At 47.5% G+C, this 26,480-nt stretch overlaps 2 protein-coding genes across 7 annotated transcripts in view; one reads left to right on the forward strand and one right to left on the reverse strand.

The window, feature by feature from the left end:
* LOC125750337 (protein kinase C-binding protein NELL2-like) overlaps nt 1-850 on the forward strand; it is a 61,845-nt gene extending 60,995 nt beyond the window's left edge. For both annotated transcript variants that reach the window (XM_049027964.1, XM_049027973.1), the window contains one exon: nt 367-850. In XM_049027964.1, coding sequence (XP_048883921.1) covers nt 367-408 — 42 coding nt within the window. In that variant the 3' untranslated portion in view covers nt 409-850. The remainder of the gene's footprint in view (nt 1-366) is intronic.
* Nucleotides 851-11,057: 10,207 nt separating this feature from the next.
* The window catches only part of tmem117 (transmembrane protein 117), a 45,033-nt gene continuing 29,610 nt past the window's right edge, over nt 11,058-26,480 (reverse strand). For 4 of the 5 annotated variants that reach the window (XM_049006287.1, XM_049006286.1, XM_049006290.1 and 1 more), the window contains 5 exons: nt 23,696-23,795; nt 21,601-21,698; nt 17,805-17,964; nt 14,165-14,294; nt 11,058-12,720 (listed from right to left, as the gene is read on the reverse strand). In XM_049006287.1, coding sequence (XP_048862244.1) covers nt 12,065-12,720; nt 14,165-14,294; nt 17,805-17,964; nt 21,601-21,698; nt 23,696-23,795 — 1,144 coding nt within the window. In that variant the 3' untranslated portion in view covers nt 11,058-12,064. The remainder of the gene's footprint in view (nt 12,721-14,164; nt 14,295-17,804; nt 17,965-21,600; nt 21,699-23,695; nt 23,796-26,480) is intronic. The other variant, XM_049006289.1, reaches the window with a different exon arrangement.

Raw genomic sequence — 26,480 nt, forward strand, 5'->3', positions numbered from 1 at the left:
CACCAGATAATGTTTCCCAGCAAAGTGAACAAAATGGCTTCTTCTAGTTTGTGGTATTTAGCAAATCTGGCAATGAATGAGTGAATACATTCCCTGAATGTTCTTATGTCATGCTTCTGGTCCTTGATTAGTCTAATTAGGCTCTTATTTTGCTAGTTGTTCCATTAGTGCTGACACTCAGACCTGGGCGTTCGCTGGAAGCTCAGCCTGGCTGCATTTACACCTGGTTCTCTCTTTGATAGCATGCATGTCTGTAATGTGCTGTTTGCCTCACTTTTACGTCGCTTTGGACAAAAGCATCTGCTAAATATCAGTGCGATAAATAATGACAAATGGCATTTTCTTATGTTCTCTGCCTCCCTGCAGAATGGACACGTCTGCTGTTCAGTCGACCCAATGTGCCTTTAGGCGTCACTTGCTGGGGCACCGGAGCCACTTGTACAGTATCGTGCATCCATGGGGAGTCAGTCTCCTACCCAGAAACCTCTTTATACCAAATACAGATGTGTACCGTACCAAAGGGACGATGGACTGTAGCGAGCTCGCGGCCGCAAAGGTCCATCCGTCCTGCTACCGGTAGCAAGAAAACATCCTTGACAAACTCTGTAAGTCTGTACAAAGTACCTGAACTGGCATGACTGTACTAGATGTTGAAGGTTTACTAATTTTTAATTCTTTACCTTTCTGAAGGATTGTGCTATTTCTCAGTAGTGAAGAACATCTATTTGGTTTTTCCCTTTACTTACGTGACCATGTTCTGTTGTTTGCCAGGTCTTTGTTCATTTCTAGTTTAATTTATTCTGTGGCTTGTTATTGTGTAATGGTGAAATAAACATGTCCATTTACAAGATTAATAGTTATGTCCTTTTGTGCTGCCACCGACTGCGTGTTTTCACACAGAAATATATTTAAGATGTTTCAGTCCTGAAGAAGGAAAAATTTGCCACCAACAAAATACCGTGTGTACCTGGATATGGAGTTAAGTGGCATTTGTTTTTGGTGTGTAATATAGATCAGAAAGTCAGAGAGGTGATTATCAATGCCTATACTGATCTTTCTTAAATTCAGCCCCAAACACATTTGAGCCCAACACATGCCTTTAAAACACTGACATCATTATCTCTTTGGCTACACTTGTTTGCATGTAAAATTCGAGGGATTAGCTGAGCGGCTAACAGAATGCAAACGGGTCCAAAGCTCTTTATGACGCCAATTTCAAGGCCCTTTATGACTCTCTGTTAGGCTGAAAATGGGTCATTTGGTTGCTAATGATCCTGTGGATTTATTGTGACCGGCTCTCCTCTGGTCGAACCTAAGATCACTGTTCCTCTTCTCTGCAAAATGCCTTTAATGAGAAGCTACTCCCAGCTCTACTCACTCTCAAGGTCCTCCACAGGAAACACCTCCTCTTTCATGTGTGTTGTTACTCTGCAAAGGGGCTAAACCTGGACCAAACTGTAACCAAAAGGTCTCCAGAGAGGTGCCAAGAAGGTAACTATGCTATAAAAGCAGAGGTATATCGAGACTAAATGTTACTTTGGGCCCCCTGCCAAATTTTACGTTACTTTACATATTCAAGGGCCCCTGAAGTACTGGGACCCCTCAATCTGCCAGGGCTCCTGTGTCCCTACTGTACCCTGACTAAAAAGTAGCCTGATATACAGGAACCTAAATATCCAGATTAGATGGTAAAACTGTATGCCTTGTCAGGCACCTGCACGGGCACCTTGATGTCACTACGCTGAATTCATCTAGTAATCAGTTTCTGCTAACTGCTTTGCCTGGGCTTGCTGTGGATGCACATCATCCTGAACTATTCAAAGCACATCATTCTGCTGCTCCTGGTCCACCTCCAGCCTTCCCCCCTCCCTGCTGAGTGCTGAGACAAGCCTCCCTCTCCTAGGCTTCTCCCTGGGTCGTGTGGATTTTCAGCCACAAAGACAATCTTCTGGGAGACAGCAGCCGAGCTGCAGCGCAACACCAGCAAAAGGCTACACTGTCCAGGAAAACACAGCTACCCCGGGCCTCTAGCTTAAGGCTCTGACGGACGGCTGGCCTGCAGAGAATGCGATCTCGCAGCCACGTGCCCTCATTCCCCTGCATCGCGCTTGTTATTCACACGCCTGCTCAGCAGCAAACGCATGAAACATGCATCCAGAAAACACCAAAAGTTAGATCGTCAGAATCATGATCAGCTGTATCATCACCAAGCACATTTGGGTGCACGTGGCATTTGGCACTGTAAATCAAACAAATAAAAGTAGTGACACTGTATAGGTTTACAATAACCAAACACTGCATACAACAGACAATAATATGACAGACTGAAACTGTGCAAAATAAAAATAAATGAGAAATAGATGAGAAACGTTGACTGTTTAATGTTGTCAAAAATTGTGGGTCCCCCTAATTCAGTCTTCAGAAGTAGCAGGTCTATTAAAGAAAACTCTTCATAAAAAGACAATTATTCACAGTTCAGCAGATAATCATGTTCATAAATAGTTTTTCCTAATATCCATTCTTGCGGTTGTTTAATATTTGCTTTACATGCTAATCGGTGTTTGAGACTGAGGTGGCCGCGGAGGGCACCCCTCTGGCGGAGCACGTTCCGGAAGCTTTGGCCCTTGGCACAGAATTCCACTGATACGGATCCAGCCCTGAGACCTGCCAGTGGAGGCCTGCAGCCCTAGGTGACGGAAGAGAAGCTGCCAGGTCCAGCCTGGGGCGATAAGTATAGATTTGGAAAGGGCACCAGCTGGAATTGCATGGGACGCTGACTCACTGGCTCTGCTGTCAGTTTGCCTGTGACACAGAAGGGGGGGGGGGGGGGGGGGGGCACAAAGGGGACAGGAACAGAGCCACCAACTGGCAATTAGCTAGAGAAGCTAAAAAAGGAGGGTTTAACAGGCACCGGTAACGGGGGTAACAGGCTACATGCTCCAAACCTCACAAACCAGCCCTGACATCTCACATTCACAGCCCACACTGGAGGCTTTGTAATGCCTCATACAGATGAGCAGTTCCCCTCCGACTCCCTAACGATTTTTCCATAAGGTCACTGTAGAATTTCCCTTCAAAACTCCCCCAGCAACTTCCCCCAACCCACTGGGAATGACAGAGATGGATGGTTTCATCTCCTCCTCCCAAGAAAGCGACTCAACACAGAGGGAATGCGAAGCAATTTTGTCCCACCATTGCTTTTTCCCTGGACACGATGGGCAGGGGAGCCGCAGGACAGTGCGCACACAAATCATCGCTTACGACTGGAAAATGTTAGAAGGTGAAATGAGGTGTGTCACCTGATGCCAGTGCCGCCCCCAGGTTCCAGTATGTTCATTTTTCCTCTCGTTAAAATATTTAAAGACCCCAGGCTAATAATGTGGTTAGCAGAGTGCCAAAATCCTTAGCTTCAATGAAGACCTTCAAACCTCGCCTAAGGCCAAAGACCCGAGAGTTAAAGCATGTCGGGAATTCGTAATTTTAAAGAAATGTTTCCTCTGGGCTGTAAAAATCAAATTAAACATATTAAATCATTTGCACTCATAAATAATGGGGGGAATGAATTTAAATAACATCAAACCAAGGCACTGTTGAATTCTCCAATCTGATTGGTCAGAAGGACGCAGCGTGAGCCAGACGAATCACTTTGCAGAGAATTGCTCGCGTGTTTGGTGGTGCTTAGCCTTCACAGCTGTGCTTTTAGGAGCATATGATGCATTTTCGTGCATTAACCCCTATATCATGCTGCACTATGTGTCTGCTCTCCATGTGTGGCGTTTGCATAATCTCCCTGGGTTGTGTGGATTTTCAGCCACAAAGACAATCTTGACCTGGTCTCCAACTAATAGCAAGCAGCGGCGTTTCTAGGATTATGTGGCAGGGCATGAGGCTCTATGATTTGGAATCGATGAGTAAGAGAGGCGGGGCACTCTGGAAGCCAATCAGCTTTCAGCTGGGGATAGTTCCTCTGAGGCCCCGCCCTTTTATGAGTCCCTGTAAGACATGCACTTAGGTAGATTGGTGTCTCCGTATTGTGTGCTTGTACGCCTGGGGTGGTGCCCAGCCTTCTGTCCTGGGACTGGCTCCTGTGACCCCATCCAGGATAAACTGTTGAAGTTGGATGAAGGGATATATTTTGATGAATGGTGGCTCACTGGCTAACATCTCCAGGGTTGGGACTCACGTTTCTGCTTTCAGCTGTGTGTATGTCGCCTCTGAAAGTTTTAAAAAAAATGTGGTGTTCGGGTTAGAGTCTTTAAACTGGCCACAGAGTACCCTGTGGTGGCCTGGCATCCCGTCCAGCGTGTCCCCTGCCCCGTACCCTGTGGTCGCCTGGCATCCTGTCCAGCGTGTCCCCTGCCTTGTACCCTGTGGTGGCCTGGCGTCCAATCCAGCGTGTCCCCTGCCTTGTACCCTGTGATGGCCTGGCATCCCGTCCAGCGTGTCCCCTGCCCCGTACTCTGTGATGGCCTGGCATCCCGTCCAGAGTGTCCCCTGCCCCGTACCCTGTGGTGGCCTGGCATCCCGTCCAGCGTGTCCCCTGCCCCGTACCCTGTGATGGCCTGGCATCCTGTCCAGCGTGTCCCCTGCCTTGTACCCTGTGGTGGCCTGGCATCCAATCCAGCGTGTCCCCTGCCTTGTACCCTGTGGTGGCCTGGCGTCCAATCCAGCGTGTCCCCTGCCTTGTACCCTGTGATGGCCTGGCATCCCGTCCAGCGTGTCCCCTGCCCCGTACTCTGTGATGGCCTGGCATCCCGTCCAGCGTGTCCCCTGCCCCGTACCCTGTGGTGGCCTGGCATCCCGTCCAGCGTGTCCCCTGCCCCGTACCCTGTGGTGGCCTGGCATCCTGTCCAGCGTGTCCCCTGCCTTGTACCCTGTGGTGGCCTGGCATCCAATCCAGCGTGTCCCCTGCCTTGTACCCTGTGATGGCCTGGCATCCCGTCCAGCGTGTCCCCTGCCTTGTACCCTGTGATGGCCTGGCATCCTGTCCAGCGTGTCCCCTGCCTTGTACCCTGTGATGGTCTGGCATCCTGTCCAGCGTGTCCCCTGCCCCGTACCCTGTGGTGGCCTGGCATCCCGTCCAGCGTGTCCCCTGCCCCGTACCCTGTGATGGCCTGGCATCCTGTCCAGCGTGTCCCCTGCCTTGTACCCTGTGGTGGCCTGGCATCCCGTCCAGCGTGTCCCCTGCCCCGTACCCTGTGGTCGCCTGGCATCCAATCCAGCGTGTCCCCTGCCTTGTACCCTGTGATGGCCTGGCATCCCGTCCAGCGTGTCCCCTGCCTTGTACCCTGTGATGGCCTGGCATCCTGTCCAGCGTGTCCCCTGCCTTGTACCCTGTGATGGTCTGGCATCCCGTCCAGCGTGTCCCCTGCCTTGTACCCTGTGGTGACCTGGCATCCCGTCCAGCGTGTCCCCTGCCCCGTATCCTGTGGTGGCCTGGCATCCTGTCCAGCGTGTCCCCTGCCCCGTACCCTGTGATGGCCTGGCATCCCGTCCAGCGTGTCCCCTGCCCCGTACCCTGTGATGGCCTGGCATCCTGTCCAGCGTGTCCCCTGCCCCGTATCCTGTGGTGGCCTGGCATCCCGTCCAGCGTGTCCCCTGCCCCGTACCCTGTGGTGGCCTGGCATCCCGTCCAGCGTGTCCCCTGCCTTGTACCCTGTGATGGCCTGGCATCCTGTCCAGCGTGTCCCCTGCCTTGTACCCTGTGATGGTCTGGCATCCCGTCCAGCGTGTCCCCTGCCTTATACCCTGTGATGGCCTGGCATCCCGTCCAGCGTGTCCGCTGCCTTGTACCCTGTGATGGTCTGGCATCCCGTCCAGCGTGTCCCCTGCCTTGTACCCTGTGGTGGCCTGGCATCCCGTCCAGCGTGTCCCCTGCCTTGTACCCTGTGATGGTCTGGCATCCCGTCCAGCGTGTCCCCTGCCTTGTACCCTGTGATGGCCTGGCATCCTGTCCAGCGTGTCCGCTGCCTTGTACCCTGTGATGGTCTGGCATCCCGTCCAGCGTGTCCCCTGCCCCGTACCCTGTGGTCGCCTGGCATCCAATCCAGCGTGTCCCCTGCTCTGTACCCTGTGGTCGCCTGGCATCCCGTCCAGCGTGTCCCCTGCTCTGTACCCTGTGGTCGCCTGGCATCCCGTCCAGCGTGTCCCCTGCTCTGTACCCTGTGGTCGCGTGGCATCCCGTCCAGCGTGTCCCCTGCCCCGTACCCTGTGGTGGCCTGGCATCCTGTCCAGCGTGTCCCCTGCCCCGTACCCTGTGGTCACCTGGCATCCAATCCAGCGTGTCCCCTGCCTTGTACCCTGTGATGGCCTGGCATCCCGTCCAGCGTGTCCCCTGTCCCGTACCCTGTGATGGCCTGGCATCCTGTCCAGCGTGTCCCCTGCCCCGTACCCTGTGGTGGCCTGGCATCCTGTCCAGCGTGTCCCCTGCCCCGTACTCTGTGGTGGCCTGGCATCCAATCCAGTGTGTCCCCTGCCTTGTACCCTGTGATGGCCTGGCATCCCGTCCAGCGTGTCCCCTGTCCCGTACCCTGTGATGGCCTGGCATCCCGTCCAGCGTGTCCCCTGCCTTGTACCCTGTGATGGCCTGGCATCCCGTCCAGCGTGTCCCCTGCCCCGTACCCTGTGATGGCCTGGCATCCAATCCAGTGTGTCCCCTGCCCCGTACCCTGTGGTCGCCTGGCATCCCGTCCAGCGTGTCCCCTGCCTTATACCCTGTGATGGCCTGGCATCCTGTCCAGCGTGTCCGCTGCCTTGTACCCTGTGATGGTCTGGCATCCCGTCCAGCGTGTCCCCTGCCTTGTACCCTGTGGTGGCCTGGCATCCCGTCCAGCGTGTCCCCTGCCTTGTACCCTGTGATGGTCTGGCATCCCGTCCAGCGTGTCCCCTGCCTTGTACCCTGTGATGGCCTGGCATCCTGTCCAGCGTGTCCGCTGCCTTGTACCCTGTGATGGTCTGGCATCCCGTCCAGCGTGTCCCCTGCCCCGTACCCTGTGGTCGCCTGGCATCCAATCCAGCGTGTCCCCTGCTCTGTACCCTGTGGTCGCCTGGCATCCTGTCCAGCGTGTCCCCTGCTCTGTACCCTGTTGTCGCCTGGCATCCAATCCAGCGTGTCCCCTGCTCTGTACCCTGTGGTCGCCTGGCATCCCGTCCAGCGTGTCCCCTGCTCTGTACCCTGTGGTCGCCTGGCATCCAATCCAGCGTGTCCCCTGCTCTGTACCCTGTGGTCGCCTGGCATCCCGTCCAGCGTGTCCCCTGTCCCGTACCCTGTGATGGCCTGGCATCCTGTCCAGCGTGTCCCCTGCCCCGTACCCTGTGGTGGCCTGGCATCCTGTCCAGCGTGTCCCCTGCCCCGTACCCTGTGGTCACCTGGCATCCAATCCAGCGTGTTCCCTGCCTTGTACCCTGTGATGGCCTGGCATCCCGTCCAGCGTGTCCCCTGTCCCGTACCCTGTGATGGCCTGGCATCCCGTCCAGCGTGTCCCCTGCCTTGTACCCTGTGATGGCCTGGCATCCCGTCCAGCGTGTCCCCTGCCTTGTACCCTGTGATGGCCTGGCATCCCGTCCAGCGTGTCCCCTGCCCCATACTCTGTGGTGGCCTGGCATCCAATCCAGTGTGTCCCCTGCCCCGTACCCTGTGGTGGCCTGGCATCCCGTCCAGCGTGTCCCCTGCCCCGTACCCTGTGGTGGCCTGGCATCCCGTCCAGCGTGTCCCCTGCCCCGTACCCTGTGGTGGCCTGGCGTCCCGTCCAGCGTGTCCCCTGCTCTGTACCCTGTGGTGGCCTGGCATCCCGCCCAGGGTTCCCCTGCCTCGTATCTTGGTTCCTGGGAAAGATTCCAGACTCCGTGACCCTGCACCCGATAAACGGTTACAGAAGACAGATAACATGATGCAAATATAAATATTAATATAAGTAAACAATTATCAAGTACATAATTATAAATTACATTAATTCTTCTGTTAGACATAATCTGTTCTCGCACATTTCACAGCTGAATATTTGTTGAGGTTGTTTTATTTCGATTATGAAACTAAAAATGTTAGTCATGCATCTGGAGTATAAATGAGTATTTGAAGCCGTCTTTCTGCAGACACCTGATTGGTGGATAAGAGGTTACAGGATAAATTGTCAGAAAGACCTTTAGAATGTGTTTGTTTAATTAAAAAAAAAAACATTTTGGTATTCATTATTTGCCAGTCTTGTCAGTATGATCGAATTAACGGAGATCCTCTTCCCGAAAATGTGTCACTGTTAAATGCTCCAAGATTGCGAGTGAACGGCAGCCAACCGAAAGCCGTCGATTGGATGAATTGATTTACATTTGCTACCCAATCAGCCTTTAACAAAACAGTTATGAAGAAAGGTTAAGAGGCCACGGCCACTCTAGCTAGGGGAGCGTGTCCCAAAAGCTCCATCTATGCAAGTTGCTAAATGCAGCAACTATACCTTTGAGAAATGTATCCCAGGCCGGAGCAGGCTAGGCTAAGCTAAGCTAGTGGCGATGTCTCCTTTGAAGATCAGGTCTTTGCTATGACTACAAAGAAATCGTTGCCACGCAACCTGTGTTAATCTATAATGAAGGCTCTTTCTGCATGTGAGTGGTGTTAATGAGTCCTGGCACACCATGTGTGACACCGGGTAATATATTGAACCAAAAAAAGCAAAAGCCGCTGTTTTCATCCAAGGAACCTTGATTGTTACTCAAAGAAATAATTGGATGACCTTTTTGATGAGTCGGGTAAAGTCAACTTAATATTATTCATGTTAATTGCAGCAATTTTTTTTTGCCCTGGCTTCTAAGGTTCTGCAAGCTGTGTGATTTATGCTACTGTGTAATTGGAAATGTAGATAAACTCTATGTATGAAATATAGGTTTTACGACTAAAATAATCTTAACTGACCCCTAACATATCGGAGGTGTGGTTACTAGACCTAATATAGTATTATCCTGAATCTACGCTACGCACGTTTCCTTTCCTTGGTGTTTTCTCGCTCCCGATGGAAGCTCTGGGCTCAGCAGTGGTGCAGTGTTGCGGAGGAACACTGCAGATGAGGCAGCGTCCTGAATGGACGACGTCCTGCTGTCTTTGATGCACTGCATATTATGGAATACTGCTACATGAACAGGGCTGAAGATGGGGACAGTGCCCCTCGGATATAGTGCCTGTAATTGGTCAGATGATATAGTATAATGTCCTTCGTAATATGCGTATCATGGATTCGGCCATTTTACGGGGGTTGTTTTGTTCAAACTGGAATTGCAGGCCTTGAGGGTGGGCAGAGGAATGATTGAATTTCTTTGTCGGGCTGCCACATGGGGAGCGACGCCCAAAGAAACTCGAGTGGGCTTCAAACCTGCAATCTTGCATTCGCTCTTCAGAAAACACAAGCAGACCACCCATTGAGACCCACTGAGATACACACGGATGTCATGAGACCATTGTTCTTCCATTTGTTCCATCAGTCACATGTCCTTATTTGGCACTATCTGATATCCTAAGATCTGACAATGACCCCCCCCCCCCCCCCGTACTTCAAAGATTTATAGTTCTGTCCATTGCTTTGAGAAGTATATTTGAAGCATGACCTCATATCATTTTCTTTGAACGAAACCAACTTCTTGACCCAGTAGGAGGTGGGAGTAAAGATAGGTCGTCTTTGGTCATCCTTCTTTCTTCAGGGACCTCTGGGCATTTATTGACTGTATGAAGGATGCACCCTGACAGGTGATCAAAGGCAGATCAGCAGCTGATGCTTGTTCGCCACAACTCTACGTTTTCATCTCAAGCTTTTGATTGATTGCGGTTTCTGCAAAACCACCTGGTTTGTTCTGGTACAATATTGTTTTTCACCAATTATATGAACTGTGGACATATTTTTCCAAAACGGTATATCATACTTGGCCAATATTTCAATATACTCGATTTAATTCTCAAAATGTCTTTCCTAATTAAATAAATTAGGAAAGCCGTTAAGAAATACTGAGCTGAAGAATAATTTAGTAGCATGGTAATCAGAAAGCAAGATGGTTCATTTAGTATGAATTCTTAGTACAGGTTATGTCAGTCAGTGTCAGTGTTTCTCAAACTTATTTGTCCTGGGGACCAGTGATGTCAGGCTTTGGGGCTTTAAGGCCCTGCATAAACGACCCCCCTCCCCAAGATAGATAGAAAGATTTATTACAATAGATAGATAGTATTACTATTATTATTGTTATTATTATTATTATAACTGATCTGATCTGACCCAGGGTGGGGGGGCCAACCCATCGCAGGGCACATTCACACGCCATCCACTTACACATGCACTCCTATGGGCAATTTAGTAACTCCAACTTACCTCAGCAGGTTTTTGGACTGTGGGGGGAAACTGGAGTACCTGGAGAAAACCCTACAACGACATGGGGAGAACATGCAAACTCCGCATACACTGAGCCATGGCGCGGTTCCGAACCCTGGTCCCAGAGGTGGGAGGCCACAGCACCACCCCCGTACAATAACAGTGATGTGATTTTCTGTATTGTTGTCATTAATTTTCCCCTAAAACCCATCCATCTATCTTCTGTAACCACTCATCCTATTGAGGGCTGTGGGGGGTCCGGAGCCTATCCCGGAGGCACAAGGCAGGGAACAACCCAGGATGGGGGGGCCAGCCCATCGCAGGGCACACTCACACACCAGGCACTCACACATGCACTCCTACGGGCAATTTAGTAACTTTTCCCTAAAACATCCAAATCAACCGGGTTAGGCCAGTGGGGTCTCCTTTACACACGAGGAGGTGAAAGGTCATATCCATGATCTACAGCCACACTCGTTAGGGCCTAGCTCGTTAGCCGAACCACCCCCTGGGTACCTGAAGCCGAGGCAGGAACCGAAAAGCCATTATGCCGGTGGGCCACCAGGTGAGTGTTCTGGTGCAGTGCTTTCTGGAACACGATGAAGCACGTGCAGCTCCATGAGGACAAAGCCAGGATGCCTCTGGAGCTTTGAAAATGGATCCGTTAGGCTACGTTTGCGGCATCCTGCTTAATTTGGAAATAAGACTTAGTCAGAACAGGCTTTGTGGACAATTTATTCGCATTAATATAACGGGCCGGAAAATATGCAAAGCAGAAGGTACAGTAATGATGAATAAGGTTTATAATTATCTGATAAAGTGTGCTCTGAAATACCACTGCAAGCCCCCTTTTCACACCCTCAAATAAAAATATTGAGAACCAGTAACTTCACATTGTGATAAATAAGAGCAGCACATTCTGCTTCCGACACGAACCAGATACGATGAAAAATGTCAGTTGTAAATATATACAGGATGGTACATGGGTGGGGGGACTTTATCAAGGCAATAAATAAGCAAAATAAAAAAGTAGCCTGACATTGACATTGCACAGTAAATTGATATATTTCCCATATTTCCACCCTGGAGCAGAGGAATTCAGCCCGTAGGTGAGCCGCAGATGGGGAACTCGCCATAACCCGCGATACAATATGGGACCTTCGGGTTTCTGCAGGCATTTTATTATTATCGGCAATTTCCCAGTGCCATTACCGAAGACAGAGGCAGCTGGGGCGAAACGTGGAAGCTGAGTTATTTCATGGAAATAAGCCAAGGCACGGCGTCGATGTTTTACAATAAATACGGTAAATAACAGTTCTGCAAATGTCCCTAATGTATAAATATTTTATTTAGGCACCAAAACACAGCGATAAGAAAAAATATATCGATTTACAAAATAGAACTGTGAAAGCACCAACAAGACATTTACGCTTAAAGAGGTAGGATTACCATATTATATCTGATACGTGCCCCATGACCTTTAAAAAATATTCCTTACAAAAATGTACAAAAAAAAAATGCTTTTTTGGTGACCACCAGTGGCTTGGCTTTCCCTTACATATGCTCCTCAGAGTCACTGTCCAAAGTCCAGCACAAGACCAGCAGGGGGTTTTCGAAAGGGGTAGAACAATCTAGAAAGGAACATCTGCTCTCTAAAAGCAGGTAATTTTGGCCCAGACAGGTGCTAGCAGATAGACTCCCGATTCGTCTGCAGCCGCCACGCCTCAGGGAGATGATTGGCCGGGATCAAAAGACACAGCCGGCTCCTCTGTTGACACACAGTCTATGATGATGTTGGGGTGGGTGACCTCTGGGGAACAGGGGCACATGGTGCTGCTGGAGCTAGAGGCACAGCGTGGTGTGTCCACCGACAGCAGCATGAGGCTGCTCCTCTTCATAGCACTGCCCATTGGGACACAGGTCTCCTCGGGCGTGGTGCCCATCTCCTTGCTGTGCTCTGACGGAGATTTCCTCCTGATGCGTTCGTAGGATTGGTCCCGGTTCTCTGGGCCCTGCTCGCTGTCCTGGAAGCGTCCCAGCAGCGAGATGAAGAAACCGAAGAGGGCGAAGGCGGCCAGGCTGGGGATGAAAGCGAGGCATTTGATGTCGATGCTGGTGCCGATGTAGCGGCTGTGCAGGAACATGTCCTGCAGGACGTAGGTGAGGTTGGTCTCAGGATCTATGTTAGAGGAGCGCCACTCCCAGGTCAACGTGCTCCTGTTGAAATTGACCAGGGTTTCAGGAACCTCCACTGTGTAGATCTTCTCCCCCGGTCCAACATACTGCCCATATTCATAGGGCTCGTAGAAGATCTGGTTCTTCCACATGTTCAAATCCAGAATCAAAACCATGAAAATGATCCCATAGTTGAACCATTTACCTGATGGAAGGATGAACAGGAAGGTAAGAATGAAAACCGAGTCATTTCTTGTGCATAATCAACCTCCTGATTACATAACAGGTCACTGGAAGGTTTTACCACTTCGCAGGAAATTATTCAGTTCAACAAAAAAAGAAGTTTAAATGTGTCACCCAAAGCACATTTTTCATGACAGTCATTCCACCAGTTAGAATCTTATCTCATTTCTAAATATAAATTCATCTGCGAGTAGGCTTGCAAAGTTTCATATTAAATCCAGTCATTTTCTTATTACTGCCGCTTTCAGAACCGCGGTTTTTTAAACCCGTAAGTGCATAATAAACTAATTTCAGTGAAGGAGCCTTTTAATGTTTCTTAGTCAAGGTAATAGCAGTGTAGCGTTTCCATTAAACTGAACTGTGGCACAATACTATCAGCTGAATAGCCGGCTGTAGGTTGGTTTCTGTCGTGGGAGTTATGACATTGGAGAGAACATTAGTTTTCCTCCATTAGTGAAATGCAGGTATCTGGAAATACAGCCATTGATCTTACTGCAAAGACAGGCTTAGGAAATGCTTTGGAGGGTGGCTGGTTCAGGGGAATTTAACCCTGCAGTCCGACATCTGGGGTCACATTTGCATTTCTTGTTTATGCGCTTCGTTGGCGGTTCCTTTGGAAGGGTCCGCCCTATTCCAGCAATGCAAAACCCTTTACACACGGACATTATTTACTACTGCCGATGCATCCGTCCAGGGGAATGGCATTACCATTTATCAAAGAAGCATAGGAGTGATGTCACAAAGGGGGGGGGGGGGGGGGTGGTCTTAGCCCTTAAGAGCTGCAGGCATAGGGGATGCGGCAGACTTTCCCTGTAACAGGGTGGGATGTGACAGGCCCGAGGGGGTGACCGTACCCGTGATGTGAATGTGAGACTTTCCCTGTAACAGGGTGGGATGTGACAGGCCCGAGGGGGTGACCGTACCCGTGATGTGAATGTGAGACTTTCCCTGTAACAGGGTGGGATGTGACAGGCCCGAGGGGGAGACCGTACCCGTGATGTGAATGTGAGACTTTCCCTGTAACAGGGTGGAATGTGACAGGCCCGAGGGGGTGACCGTACCCGTGATGTGAATGTGGGACTTTCCCTGTAACAGGGTGGGATGTGACAGGCCCGAGGGGGTGACCGTACCCGTGATGTGAATGTGAGACTTTCCCTGTAACAGGGTGGGATGTGACAGGCCCGAGGGGGAGACCGTACCCGTGATGTGAATGTGAGACTTTCCCTGTAACAGGGTGGGATGTGACAGGCCCGAGGGGGAGACCGTACCCGTGATGTGAATGTGGGACTTTCCCTGTAACAGGGTGGGATGTGACAGGCCCGAGGGGGAGACCGTACCCGTGATGTGAATGTGGGACTTTCCCTGTAACAGGGTGTGATGTGACAGGCCCGAGGGGGAGACCGTACCTGTGATGTGAATGTGGTATTCCTCCTTGAAGATCCGCTTGCAGACCGGAAGCCTCACTTTCACGTGATTGGTGGGCAAACCGGGCAAGTTAATGTCCAGGTCCCCCATAAAATGCGGAAATGCCCAGTCCTGAAATCAACCCATATACACACCACAGTCAGCTACAACTAGAACAGTGTGTTATTTCATACACTAGCTAATATTCATGCTACTGTTTTTACATTTACAACATTTCTTATATGAAACATCAATCAAGCAAAGATCTGTGCTTAAAACAAGCAGCAGGACCATGGTTACAATCTGAGGGACCAAAACCCAAGAGCTTCGTGTGAGGGAAGCCGTCACAGCCATTAACATCACGACAAAGGACTTCAGGAACTCACATCTACAGCCCTGCATGCCTGGTATCCCTTCAGCGTCAAAAGATAAAATTAAGTGGCTTTTCTTGCTATTATGTATACAGAAGATCCACGATTCCACTTCTGGGATAAATGTGACGTCAAACAGCATATATTGACATACTGTGCGTTATTTCCTATTCAAAGAATCACATAGACACGCACATTCTAGACTTCACTTTGCTGTTGTATCTCAGATAAATGTTTACAGATGCAATATCCTTTTCAATTTCCAGTTTCTGTTATCAGAAAGGAGCTTTGCATTTAAAACTCAAGTTTTCGTATGGGCTTGGTTTCTAAACAGATAGAGTTCTCTAACGTGCAGTACAGTGAATAAAATCCTCTACGGGAAGCTAGTAGAGATCAGTTAAGGCACGGCTCTCTATTACAAGCTGCAAGAACGGATTAATAAAACGCACAGGTGATGTATTAAGGAACAAGAAGTTTGTGCTGAAAACCAATGTATAATGAACAAATATGAAATAAATCAACAAGTAAGGGGCACTAGGTAACATGATTAGTAAATATACGAACTTGTAAAGTCCGCTAGCTTTATTTAAACCGCTTTAATTAATACTTAGCGATATACACTATGAAAAATTAAGTCTAACTAATAAAAAATGTCCTCGAAGCTTCTTTATGAAGAAGTCAGTCATGAAATCCAACAGCTTCTGTCAAGCAAATCTTAACGGAGCAATTAGTTCGGAGGACAATTCGGGCTTGGTCAGTAATTAAACTGTTAATTAGTTTTTGAGTAAAAGATTAGTCCTTCCCTTACAGACGCGTAAGCGGATGAAGGTGAAAGGATTCCCTTTTCATTGCAGGGTGGACGGTGCTTTATTGACGGGATGGAGGTGGGTCTTCCAGCCTAATTGAAATCGTAAAGCACTGTAATAAAGCGGCCCAAGGCAGGAGGCGGTTGGCAGGCAGGCAGCGCGGTGCAGCGCGGAGCATGATGAGTAATACTGCGGTAAAACAAACGCATCTTCGGGCTGCGCGGCGGGAGGGGGCTGTGAATGAGTTCAGAGGAGGAAAACAAAGGGGGACAGACAGTCCGCTTCTGGGAAACGGCATCGGCGCAATTAACAAGCACGATTATGGTGAATAAGCTGCGTTTGCAGAAGAGGGTCGCCCTGGAGGCTTTGGGAAGGGGGAGAATGTGTCTGATCTCTCAGAAGGTTTACAGAGAAGCAGACGGCGATTCTGTTTTATCTTCACAGTGATATATTTTCACAATTTTGCCTTCGGGAATGTAAATGTATAACAGCATCAATGCATGCGGCAAAGATGTGTTAATAACCGTAATCCAAACAATGAGAAAACACCTAGTAGTAAACTGAAAACCATTAGTCAATTAAATTGCTTTAAAATCTTGGTTTTTAATAGGCCTATATTATTGCTGTTTAAAGCTTGTTAAGACCAAAGTGTCGTAGACAAAATTAATTTCGTTTTGTGTTTTCAGGAGACCGCTGTATGTCTCAGACATGTATGACAACCCAGCTACATAAAAAATAACCATTAAGATTCCACTTAAAATCTGACACATTACAGACAGCGCTAACTGTGAATAGTTTATTAAATTATAAAATCATGTTTTGCACTTGTGCCATGCAACCAGCCTCAACACAAAGTTGGTTTGCACATATTGGGGCGGAGGGGTATAATTAGGACAATATTATTATTCTACGGATTTTGTATGAGTCTAGCATCACACAAACATAACCAAAACTTTTCCTGTAATCCAAAGTAAAACCTCAACGTACAGTGTTATTGAAATTATGCTTTTGAATCTGTAAAACATTCAACATCACTAATCATTTTAAACATTGTCTAGTGTTTCTAACATTATGTTTTATGACATTGAACAGTAATGAAAACACATTCTTGGCCGCGGCACATCTTAAACATGTCATGTCCTTGCATTCTCTTCCCAATTAATTTTCCAAAGAAAGTACTTGGTTTTGATTTTACAAAAAGTACTATTAAAATACAGCGGTGGCCCGTATGTTGGGGGGTGGCCTACCCCCCGAGACCTACCGGACAGCTGGAACTCGCTAATATACGTACTTAAGATAAAGTTTAGTTTATAGATTACACGCAATAAGCCATCAACAGAAACATTAACTAAAAAATAAAATAAGATATGTTTTCGCGACGGATGGAAAGGCTACTCAGAATGGCGCGGAATTTAAAACTTATGAACCGTTTATTTTTGTAATTTTCCATTTACTATCTTCCGGCTGCGGGGGTTCCGCCGTATTATGTGCCGACCGGCTCCGACTGCACTCTGTATGCGCTTCATGATACCAAACTGGCATGACTTAGCCTATTACAGGCTTTCAATTCTCAGCACAAAATATAGCCAATCCCCATTTCTATTTCATACAACCAATTTATTTTCAACATTTCACCTTGATTCATATAAAAGCAGACATTTTTTCCATGGGGTAATTTGCTTTGGTAACAAAAACCCACAGCAGTGTGCAGTCTTTCCATCTCTTGACAAGATGGATGAATGTGGACACGTCTTATGATGCTGGATTTTTGTGAAAGGTCTCTCTACTCGCTTGGAAATTATTGCTGTGCCAACAACCCTGGTTTCCCCTATACATAACATATAGCGGGCCTGTGTTGTATGGAAGTGTTTATATGGTGTGCTTCGTATTCAAGTAATGATGCTTATAAAAGCATGAAAACTTTCAGTTTAAAACTTTTTTATTGTAAAAGTAGCACAAATTGGAGATTTGGGCTAATATATTTCATATGAATCAATACCATTTCATTCTGGTAAAAATGTCATTTCATTTAAATTATAAAACAGAAGCATGAAATCCACGTGTTTTGGGATAGAAGCACTTTAGTTAAAAGATTCCGTCTTTAAAAATTGCGCTTTGCTCACTTCCTTCGGGGGTAATTTGCATATTCATACCCTGCACACCATAGAAACCGATAAACATGATCTTTTTTTTCATTTCTGCAAGTAGAGATATAGAGGATGTCTCACATGTCACGTTAAACACAGAGTGTGTGTGTGTGTGTGTGTGGGGGGGGGGGGGACAGTGCCTTATTTTGCAAACAGTCAGAGGGAGCGTGAGACACACGGGCAGCAGCCGCGGGTACGTGCGCAGTGACGTCAGGTGATCAAAAACAGCGGCGCGGTCCTCGACTGCGCCTCACTGCCAGGCTGCCGGAGCCGGCTGGAGACGCAGGCATGTTTTAATTGGCCAACAGGGAGCCCTACCTGCATGACAATGAGGAGGTCAAAAACCAGGATGAAAGAGGCGAGGAAGGCTCGGGAGACCTCATCGCTAGGCAGAAAACCTCGGTTCAGGTTGTCCCAGCTTATCCAGTCAGTGCTGATGACAAGCACCACCACAGATGTCAGGGAGACGAGGACGGCCCTGTGGGAACACCACACACACACACACAAATCCCATCATGCACCTGTTTCTCAGCACAGCAGTCTCTTGGTGTCATACTGACTGATCTAATTGCTTAGACACTAAGCATTCGCTATTTTTTTTTTTTAAGAATCAAAGATACAATCACAAGAGATGAGTACATGTATAGTAGCAACATGAAATGTAGCAAAACTCTAGTAAGAAATAATTATAAAATACAAATCAATTAATCATTAAGAACATATTCAAAATATAGGTTCACTTGAGACAGACAGATAAAGATGCGGTTCTTTTACAAAGAAAATTGAAAACATGCCTTTCAAAAATATGCCATCCTTCACGAAAGAGCCCCTAGTTAGGTAAAATAAAAGTTACAAAAAAGTAACGCTGAATGTAATGAAGTAAATGAGTTCAAGAAAAATGGAACGATAGAGTGGTGGCTCTTAAAGGGGCAGGTCTGAATAATTTATGGAGGAGGCCTGTTACGTAATGGTAGAGGTTCGAGTGTCTCCTTCACGGAGTCTCTCTATCTAAAGTTCTTCTCCTGAGGTTAATTAAAGATCATTCGCGCAGTGGGGCTGCTAACCGATTTCACATCATGTCAGTCACCATTCGCCTGAGAGCTGCAGTACTTGTTAGGAACAATATACACTACAAGGGAATGAATGACACCCACTTCCACGAATAGCAGAAAACCAGGGATGTATACAGGGGCGGGGCAACAGGGCCAATGGCCCCCTCCCTTGTCACTCACTGATCCAAAACATATCATTGGCTAATGATAAGGTGGGCCCCTCTGTATGAATTAAGTCCCCCATCTTAAAAAATCCTACAATTGCCCCTGCATAAAACACCTTCCATGAGCCTCAGTGTTAAAGCTACGGTGGGATACTGAACAAGGTATTACTGGCCTGTTGACTGTCAACGTCATCGGTCAATATTGATAGGTGGCACCTTTGGGAAGCTTGAGGACTCATGAGACAGGTGTAACGGGCTGGAGCTGAATATAATGCCAGAGGTATAGGGACATGTTACCCAGAATCCCTTGCTGCAGTCCTGCTCCTGCTTGAGTGACACCAGCCTGCGGACGCGGTAAAGCCACTTCTGAGGCTGCGGAGGTGGCAGCTGAGTGGAATTTCGTGTAGGAACAAATTCTGGTACAGATGAGAACGTTTCCTAGCTGGGGCCTTCAAACCTCGGAGATGAAAGGAGTCAGAGGATAGATCTCCAGAGCTTTTGATCTTGTTTTATGGGACTGTTTCCCTCCCTTCTTTCCAGAGAAGTAAAAACAATGGAATTACCGGTCTGGTCCAGGGCTGTGCCTTTTGGGGCCTGAGCCTGAGGCTACGTTGCATTCTTACTGCGCCGCATTTATCTGACAGGCCGCTTCATACTGGTTAATTTTCACAAGGTTTCTTTTCATTTGCACTGAAACCCTTTTCTACAGAAAGTCGTTAAGTGCACATATGGTGCTCAGTCCTTCCGTTGTACACAACACCTGTACCTTAACGCCACGGCATTAAAGGAAAGTGGGTAACTGCAAAAAAACTGGGTTGAAATATTTTCACTATACAAATTATCCATCCATCCATCCATCCATCTTCCAGCTGCTCATTCAATACTTGGTTGTGGAGATTATGAAAATTATTTGGACTATATTTACTTGAAATTGTATTGAATTGAATTCCAAATATACAATTGCACTGAATATATACATATTTTGTGAAATCGTCGAGGTGATGTGCTGACGAAAAGATAACTGATTTTATTAACCTATTTCTTGGCACAAACTAAAGAGTATTACCTAAATTTAATGACACCTCTTTTCGAACCAGAAAGCTCTCAGGTGCGGGACAATAAAAGCACAACGCTCTTCTGAAAAACTGTGCTAATCCTGTTTGAAATAGTTGTAACCTTACCGGCAATTAGTCGCAATTAACGATAATCATCAGGCAAAGCTGACCATAAGCAATTATAACAGGTGAGGTGCCAATCGTGCTAGTTCTCCTCCCTCGTATATCATAAACAGAGTCCTTCTTTGCTGCGGCTTCTATAACACGTCCTGCTTTAGCTGATGCGAGACCTTACTCTTCAATGCACCCTTCGAAGTGCCCAGAATTCCTGGGTTCGGTCGGTCACACGTCTGACCTACTTTCTAACTTCGAGCTCTGACCTACTTTGAAGTCTGGACAAAAGTGAGTTTGTGTAAGAATATGTTTATGGATTTTTTTTTCTGGAGTGTATGTGCTGCTTCGTTATAACGACCCAGGTAGCTGACTGACGGACCTGACCCGGGCGTCCGTGCAACATTACGTTATTCCGTCTGAAACTATACACCTCGTGTTTACAGAGTAATTTAGGTTAAGCGCCTCTTTAAAAAGGTTCAAATACAGTTCTCCTGCTGGGACGCGAACTGGCAACCTTTGGGTGATAAGTCAAGCTCTCTAATTGGTACTTAATAGCCCAACGCTACCTTACGTGGTGGCTGAATCGTGGCTGAATCACAGCATCATTCGGTATTGTGTTTACGGAATCTATTGGCACATCGTAGTATCCATGGGGCACTCATGGAATGGAGGTGGGGTGGGTCTGTGACTTCCTCCACTGCAGGATGGGCAAAATGCTCAAAATGATGACCTTTGACCTAACTAATTTTGTTTGCTGGGATTATAAACTCTTCTAGGTTAAGTTACTGTGGTTCTAATAGTATGTGTTGCTATGGTGTCGGTCACACACACACACACACACACCTGCATAGCTGTGGGGATATCTGTACATCCCCCATGTAAATGTATGACAATATGCAGGGGTGGACATAACTGTACGCATCCACCTTTAAAAGCGATACGCGTGGCAATTGAATATTATACATGCACACGCTCTACTGCGACAGGAAATTATTATCATGCATTTTAACTTTTACATGCTAATTTGTACTTCATCTGCTTTATAAAAGTTAAAATGCGCAGTCATTTCTTGTCATAGCGGTGTCAAACGCGCGTGAGATACGTATGCACTTGCAGTGTTACGCCAATCGATTGCCACATGCGTCGCTTTAATGCGCGCAGCAGTTATGTGCATCTGTGACAGTACGTATGCATGTGGGTGGGTGTAAGGCTCAGTGGGTTAGGCCTCTGTGCTTGTAATCAGTAGGTTGCTGGTTCCAATCCCACGCGCCACAGAATTTTCACATCATCACTGGGTCCTAACCCCGCAAAATGCTCCACAGGTGCAGAATAAATGGCCCGTGTTCAGACCCCAAGCTTTACACTTGTTTGTATTCATGCATGTGTCTCAAACAGGAGCATGATGGGATATGTGAAAAGAAGCATTCCAATGTACCTGCACTCATACTTGGCAAATAAAGGATCATTTTTATGTGTGTGTGTGGGTGTGTGTGTGTGTGTATGCATACACCTGAACACTACAGACTCTCCTTCTACAGACAAAAAGAAACACCATGAACGCCTAAATGCAAGGACATTATCTAACCCCAGTTGCCTTCTAGAAATTTCCATGCCTGGTCTAATAACAATGACCCCAGTCATAGCTTGAATGGCTATGGGAAATTTACCTAAACGGGCACACCATGTATGCGAGTCTGTGTACGGACATACGGATATCAAAATGGCTCACCAAAAGAGGACGATGCGATTGTGCCCTTGCTTCCAAAATCTTCTGGCTCTCTTGGCCCAGTCTGGGTAGTGTTTATCTTGCAGCATCATGTCATTCACCTGGAAACCAGCAGAATTGGTGATGATTATTCAGACGTCGACAGCAAATGTGCATGACCTGCTTGCTTTTCATTTCAGTGCTGGAGATTGTTACAAAAAAATCTATGTATCGTAAATAAATGGCATGAAGATAACATCAAGGTTTGCGGAGGGATACAGATTTTGCAGACACCTATTCTGCTACTAAGTGTCTATTTGTTACCCCGTCGGGCAGAATATCCATGGCTGTATGACAGAGATTCCAGAAAATTGCCAGCTCCTTTGATTAATGACTATCCACGGACATCACATCCCGGGACGGGACACGTTTGCTGAGATGTAATAAAAGCTAATTACAGCGTATGTAACTGCAGGTAAGTGGTCTAAGCTTTAACAATCCCGCTGAACAGCGACACCAGATTGTGCTGCGTCTTTTACCGTCAGACTTAGAAAGGCTGAATTATTAAAATGTTTAGCATTCGGGTACCTGTAGAGCACAGCGAATTAAACGGATGCCAGTTTTGTGATTTGCACACGTCTGGTTATAATTTCCCTCCTAAAATCTACCTTGGGATCCGAAAGAACGGACGGCTCTTTGGGTCTTTGATTCCTAGTACTTTTAACGCCTCTTAGTTACGGAGCTGTAGAGGGGTCATGGCCAGTGGGGATGTTTATCACCATTCAAAACATTCTTTTGTGTGGGGCCCCCTGTTGGCCACAAATCATCACTACACTTAATATTAAACAAACTAGGTCCTTATTTAGAAAATGCTGAAGCAGCGTGTTCTGCAAACCAGCTACCTAGCTATCATTGTCTCAGTCTACTCATTAGCTATTTAGTTTCTGAAACATCTGGGGGGGGGGACAAGGTGACCTAGAAACATCAAACCCACCCCCCTGGTTAACCTATATATGGATCAAGTCTCCCGTGAGTAGGCAGGGAGGCCTTGTAGATGGTCCCCATATGAATCCTGTGTACACGTCTTCAGGACCACCCCCTCACACAGACGAGGGGAATCAGAGTATCGGATGGTAATGCTGGGATTGGGAGCCTTGGGGGGGGGGGCTTCGCTCGCATGTTATCTCTTTTCCTGTTTCTGTGCTGCACACTAATGGCGCCTGTCAGCACTCTGTGTCGGAGGCGGCAGTGGATCCAGAGAGGGTACTCCCCACGCCGGCAGGATGAACGAGGGGCAGCGTGTGCCCTCCTCCCCCCACCCCACCTCAGCTGCTCCCTTTGTATAGACCTGTGTTCCTCAACCCAGTCCTGGACGAGCCCCAGACAGTTCCACGTTTTTGCTCCGTCCCGGCTCCCAGTGCACCTGTACCAGCCGTTCGGTGATCTTGATTGGCTGGGAGCTTTGACGAAGCGAAAATGTGGACTGTCTGGGGGTCACTAAGGACAATGACAAGCTGACCCCCCCCCCCAGCATGACTCTCAGAAGGCCTTATCGATTACTGCTTCTTAACACCTCCAACGCAGTTTATCCTGCCCAGGATGCGTCTGCTCGGATGACGCATGAATCATGTAGCTCCAGGGTGGGACGCAGGCAGAGTGGCGTCCATCAGGTGCGGCTGTGAGATGTTCGGTCCTTAAAAACCAAGCAACTGCTGATTTATGGGAATAAAGCTACTAGAAGGAGTTCAGCGCCTGATAGAGAGCGTAGTATTTTGCCCATAAGCAGTGAGACAACATCGTATGAATGTCATATGTGGGATATATACAGGCTTATAGTTGGACAAGAAGGGCAAAGGGAGTATGTGGAGAACTTCTTTGAGCTCCAAGGTGTAGGAGACAGTAGGAGAAATAGTGTCCAACAGGGTTCAGGGGTGACTGTAGGTGGGTAAACTAAGTGGTGCCATAATTCACACTGGAGGGGGGGGTCTACCTTATCATTAGTCAATGGTAGGTTTTGAATAAGTGAGTGACAGGGAATGGGAGACTCCAGGGGCCAATCATCTTTCAGCTGGGGCCCCATGTGACTTCATCCCCTGAATACACCCCTGATAGTCCTCACCATCCAGGCGGTCACGAAATCTCCCATCCACGTTCCTACTGCTGCCATTTTCATGAAGAGTTCATTCCGGATGCCCATGTGGTCCGTCACCATGTATGGGCTGCAGAGTGGGAGGGGGGAAGGGGGCGGGGCCGGGTGGGGGGGCGGGGCCGGGGGTGGGGGTGGCATTAGAGGCAGAGAAGAGGAGATCGTCAGTAATGCCGAGTGTCGCCACGCTGCCTGTCATAAGTACTCAGCTTCACTGCACTCCAGTGAAGGCAGGGAGCTCTGAGCACAGCTTACAGTGTGGGGGAAGGAGCAGGGGGTGGGGGGGGCAGGATACACCATGCCCTGGCTTCATCGTGTTTATCTAAAGCGCACGACCAAAAAAAGATAACATGAATAATGCATAAAAAATAAATAGGTGTGTGTTACAGCCCCAGAACATACATCACCATGGATTAAGATGTTATAGAATTAAGGATGCATAGGTCCACACTCTCAAGGCTACGTATTAATTAGTCTCCAGGAAGCCCCATTTTTTTTAATGACTGTCTTTCATTGATTCTGAACCCAGTTGCCCAAGAGCTCTATTCAGTGGCGCTATACGGACACACTGTCCAATCATATACAGGCAGAGGCAAAGACCTCCTGTACGCTTCCTTTTTGCACATTAAACTTCATACGCTCTCTGATGCATCGCCGTTATTATACATCACGCTTGAAAAGACTTATGCACTCAATACATGAGTGTGTAACCCTGTTTGTGCTATTTATGAGGTACGGTTTGAAAACACGGCGCAGTAGATGCCGAGACGACCTTCATTAACTGCAAAGCCTTGTGGGCCATGGGGGCGGGGGGTGGGGGTGGCTTATGGATGGGGTCTCCACGCTACGGGCGTATCTCCCAGCCCCAGCGTTGGAAGAAAAGTGGGTCACGCATTTCCTACGACTCTAGGAATGGCGGAGAGGAGCTATAAGGGTGGTTTATGATCTCATGGCGCTTCAGAGGTAGACCGGGGTCATATCCGGCACCACGGACCAGCGAGACCGGGCCCTGAAGCATGTGCCTGTTGGAATCCTGATGTTCTAATCTGGCCTCTCCTCGGCATGCTGGACTCCCTCTTCACCCACATCCGTGCCGAGTGTCCAGATGCCAGAAAACCTTCATGCAGCAGCTTGTTAGGCCAACAACGGCATGTAACAGTTTAAACCCCCTGATGCCACCAAGTGTTAAATAAAAGACAATAGATACAAATGTGATGTGTGTGGTCGAGCGGATTATTCCTCAGAAAATATGAACCACGCTTTCCATTCCTCATGAGGTTTCCAGAGGATGCAAGCACTGCCGGGATTTCCAGGTCAAAACGAGCTTGAATAAAATATTCGGTAACACATCATTTAAGGCCATGGTTTTACTCATTTATAAACACATTCATAACAAAAAATAATGAATTCATAAAGCATTATAAACATGGCTATCAATACTCATCAATACAAAAGGCATAACACATTATAGCCATGTTTATTATGCATTATGAATGCTTTATGAAGCTCTCATCTATAATGCACTACAGATACCTTTATAATGCATTATAATGGTTGGTATAAGCATTAAAGATGCTTTGTACTGAATTATGAAGATATCTATAGTGCATTATAGATACAGTCATGATGCATAATAAACATGTATGTAATGTGTTATGGCTTTTGATAAGTATTTATAGCCATGTTTATAATGCTTTATGAATGCATTATTTGTTATGAATGTGTTTATACATCATTAAAAACATGGGCTTAAGTAAAGTGATACCAAATATTCTGACTCATCTTCCATCCTGAATATAATACTCATACTTTTCTTTGTTTTTAAGACTGAAATGGTACAACAATGGCACGCGACGACATGCTTCTACTCGGGGTCTGGTGAGCTGCCTTTGCGTTTGAGGTCAGAGGCTGGTGACACGCGCCTGGGAAGTTTTACGGATGGTTCGCCATGTCAGTTTCACTGCCAGTCTGACGTTCAATACTTTTGACATGCTCTGGGCAAACATAACTAAAAGAAACCTCTGGGGTACCTTTTTCCGGAAAAGCCATCTGAAAGACAGACTCTTGAGGTTGTACTCGGGAAGCCAGCGACCGAATCATTCATCACTTCCACTCAGAAGCAAAACCTGGGACCCCAGTTACTACGGCGCTACTGCAGACCCAAAGCACTTAGGAGGATCCTCAGCGCCCCCTTGAGGTGAGACATTGCACTACAGGGATTTCCTTGTTATTCCATCCAAAGAGGAGTCGCCTCTCAATTTCCTGAAACAATCTAAGCTGCATGTGAAAGGGCAGCCATTAATCCATTCCTGTTCTTAACACAATCGAGAGAGGAGATGAGTTACCGCATTTACGTGGTACAAAACATTTCTTACAGCTTTAATAATCCCCATTGATTTTCTTCCAGGCCTCTGGATTTCTACAAAGAGCTTAGAATATTTGTGTTATTTGCTTGTTTATACATTCAGTCAATTAGGTCACACAATTCAGCCAGTTCTCTAATTTGCTTTACACGTATACCTTCAGCTGAAAATTGAATCCTGCTGCTTTATGAATAGCGTATAGAATTATTACATGAGCAAGTACTTTTTCCCAAAGAGGAATAAGCTATGGTATATTATAGCACAGCAAAACACAACAAAGTATAGTGTAGTATAGTATAGTATCATGTAGTGTAGTAATATATATATAGAAGTATTTTTGCTGAATTGTTTAAAGAGTTCAAATAAAGTAAGACAGTTCATTATGCCAGAACTTC

This window comes from Brienomyrus brachyistius, chromosome 1, assembly GCF_023856365.1.
Source record: "Brienomyrus brachyistius isolate T26 chromosome 1, BBRACH_0.4, whole genome shotgun sequence".
Classification (NCBI taxonomy): Eukaryota; Metazoa; Chordata; class Actinopteri; order Osteoglossiformes; family Mormyridae; genus Brienomyrus; species Brienomyrus brachyistius.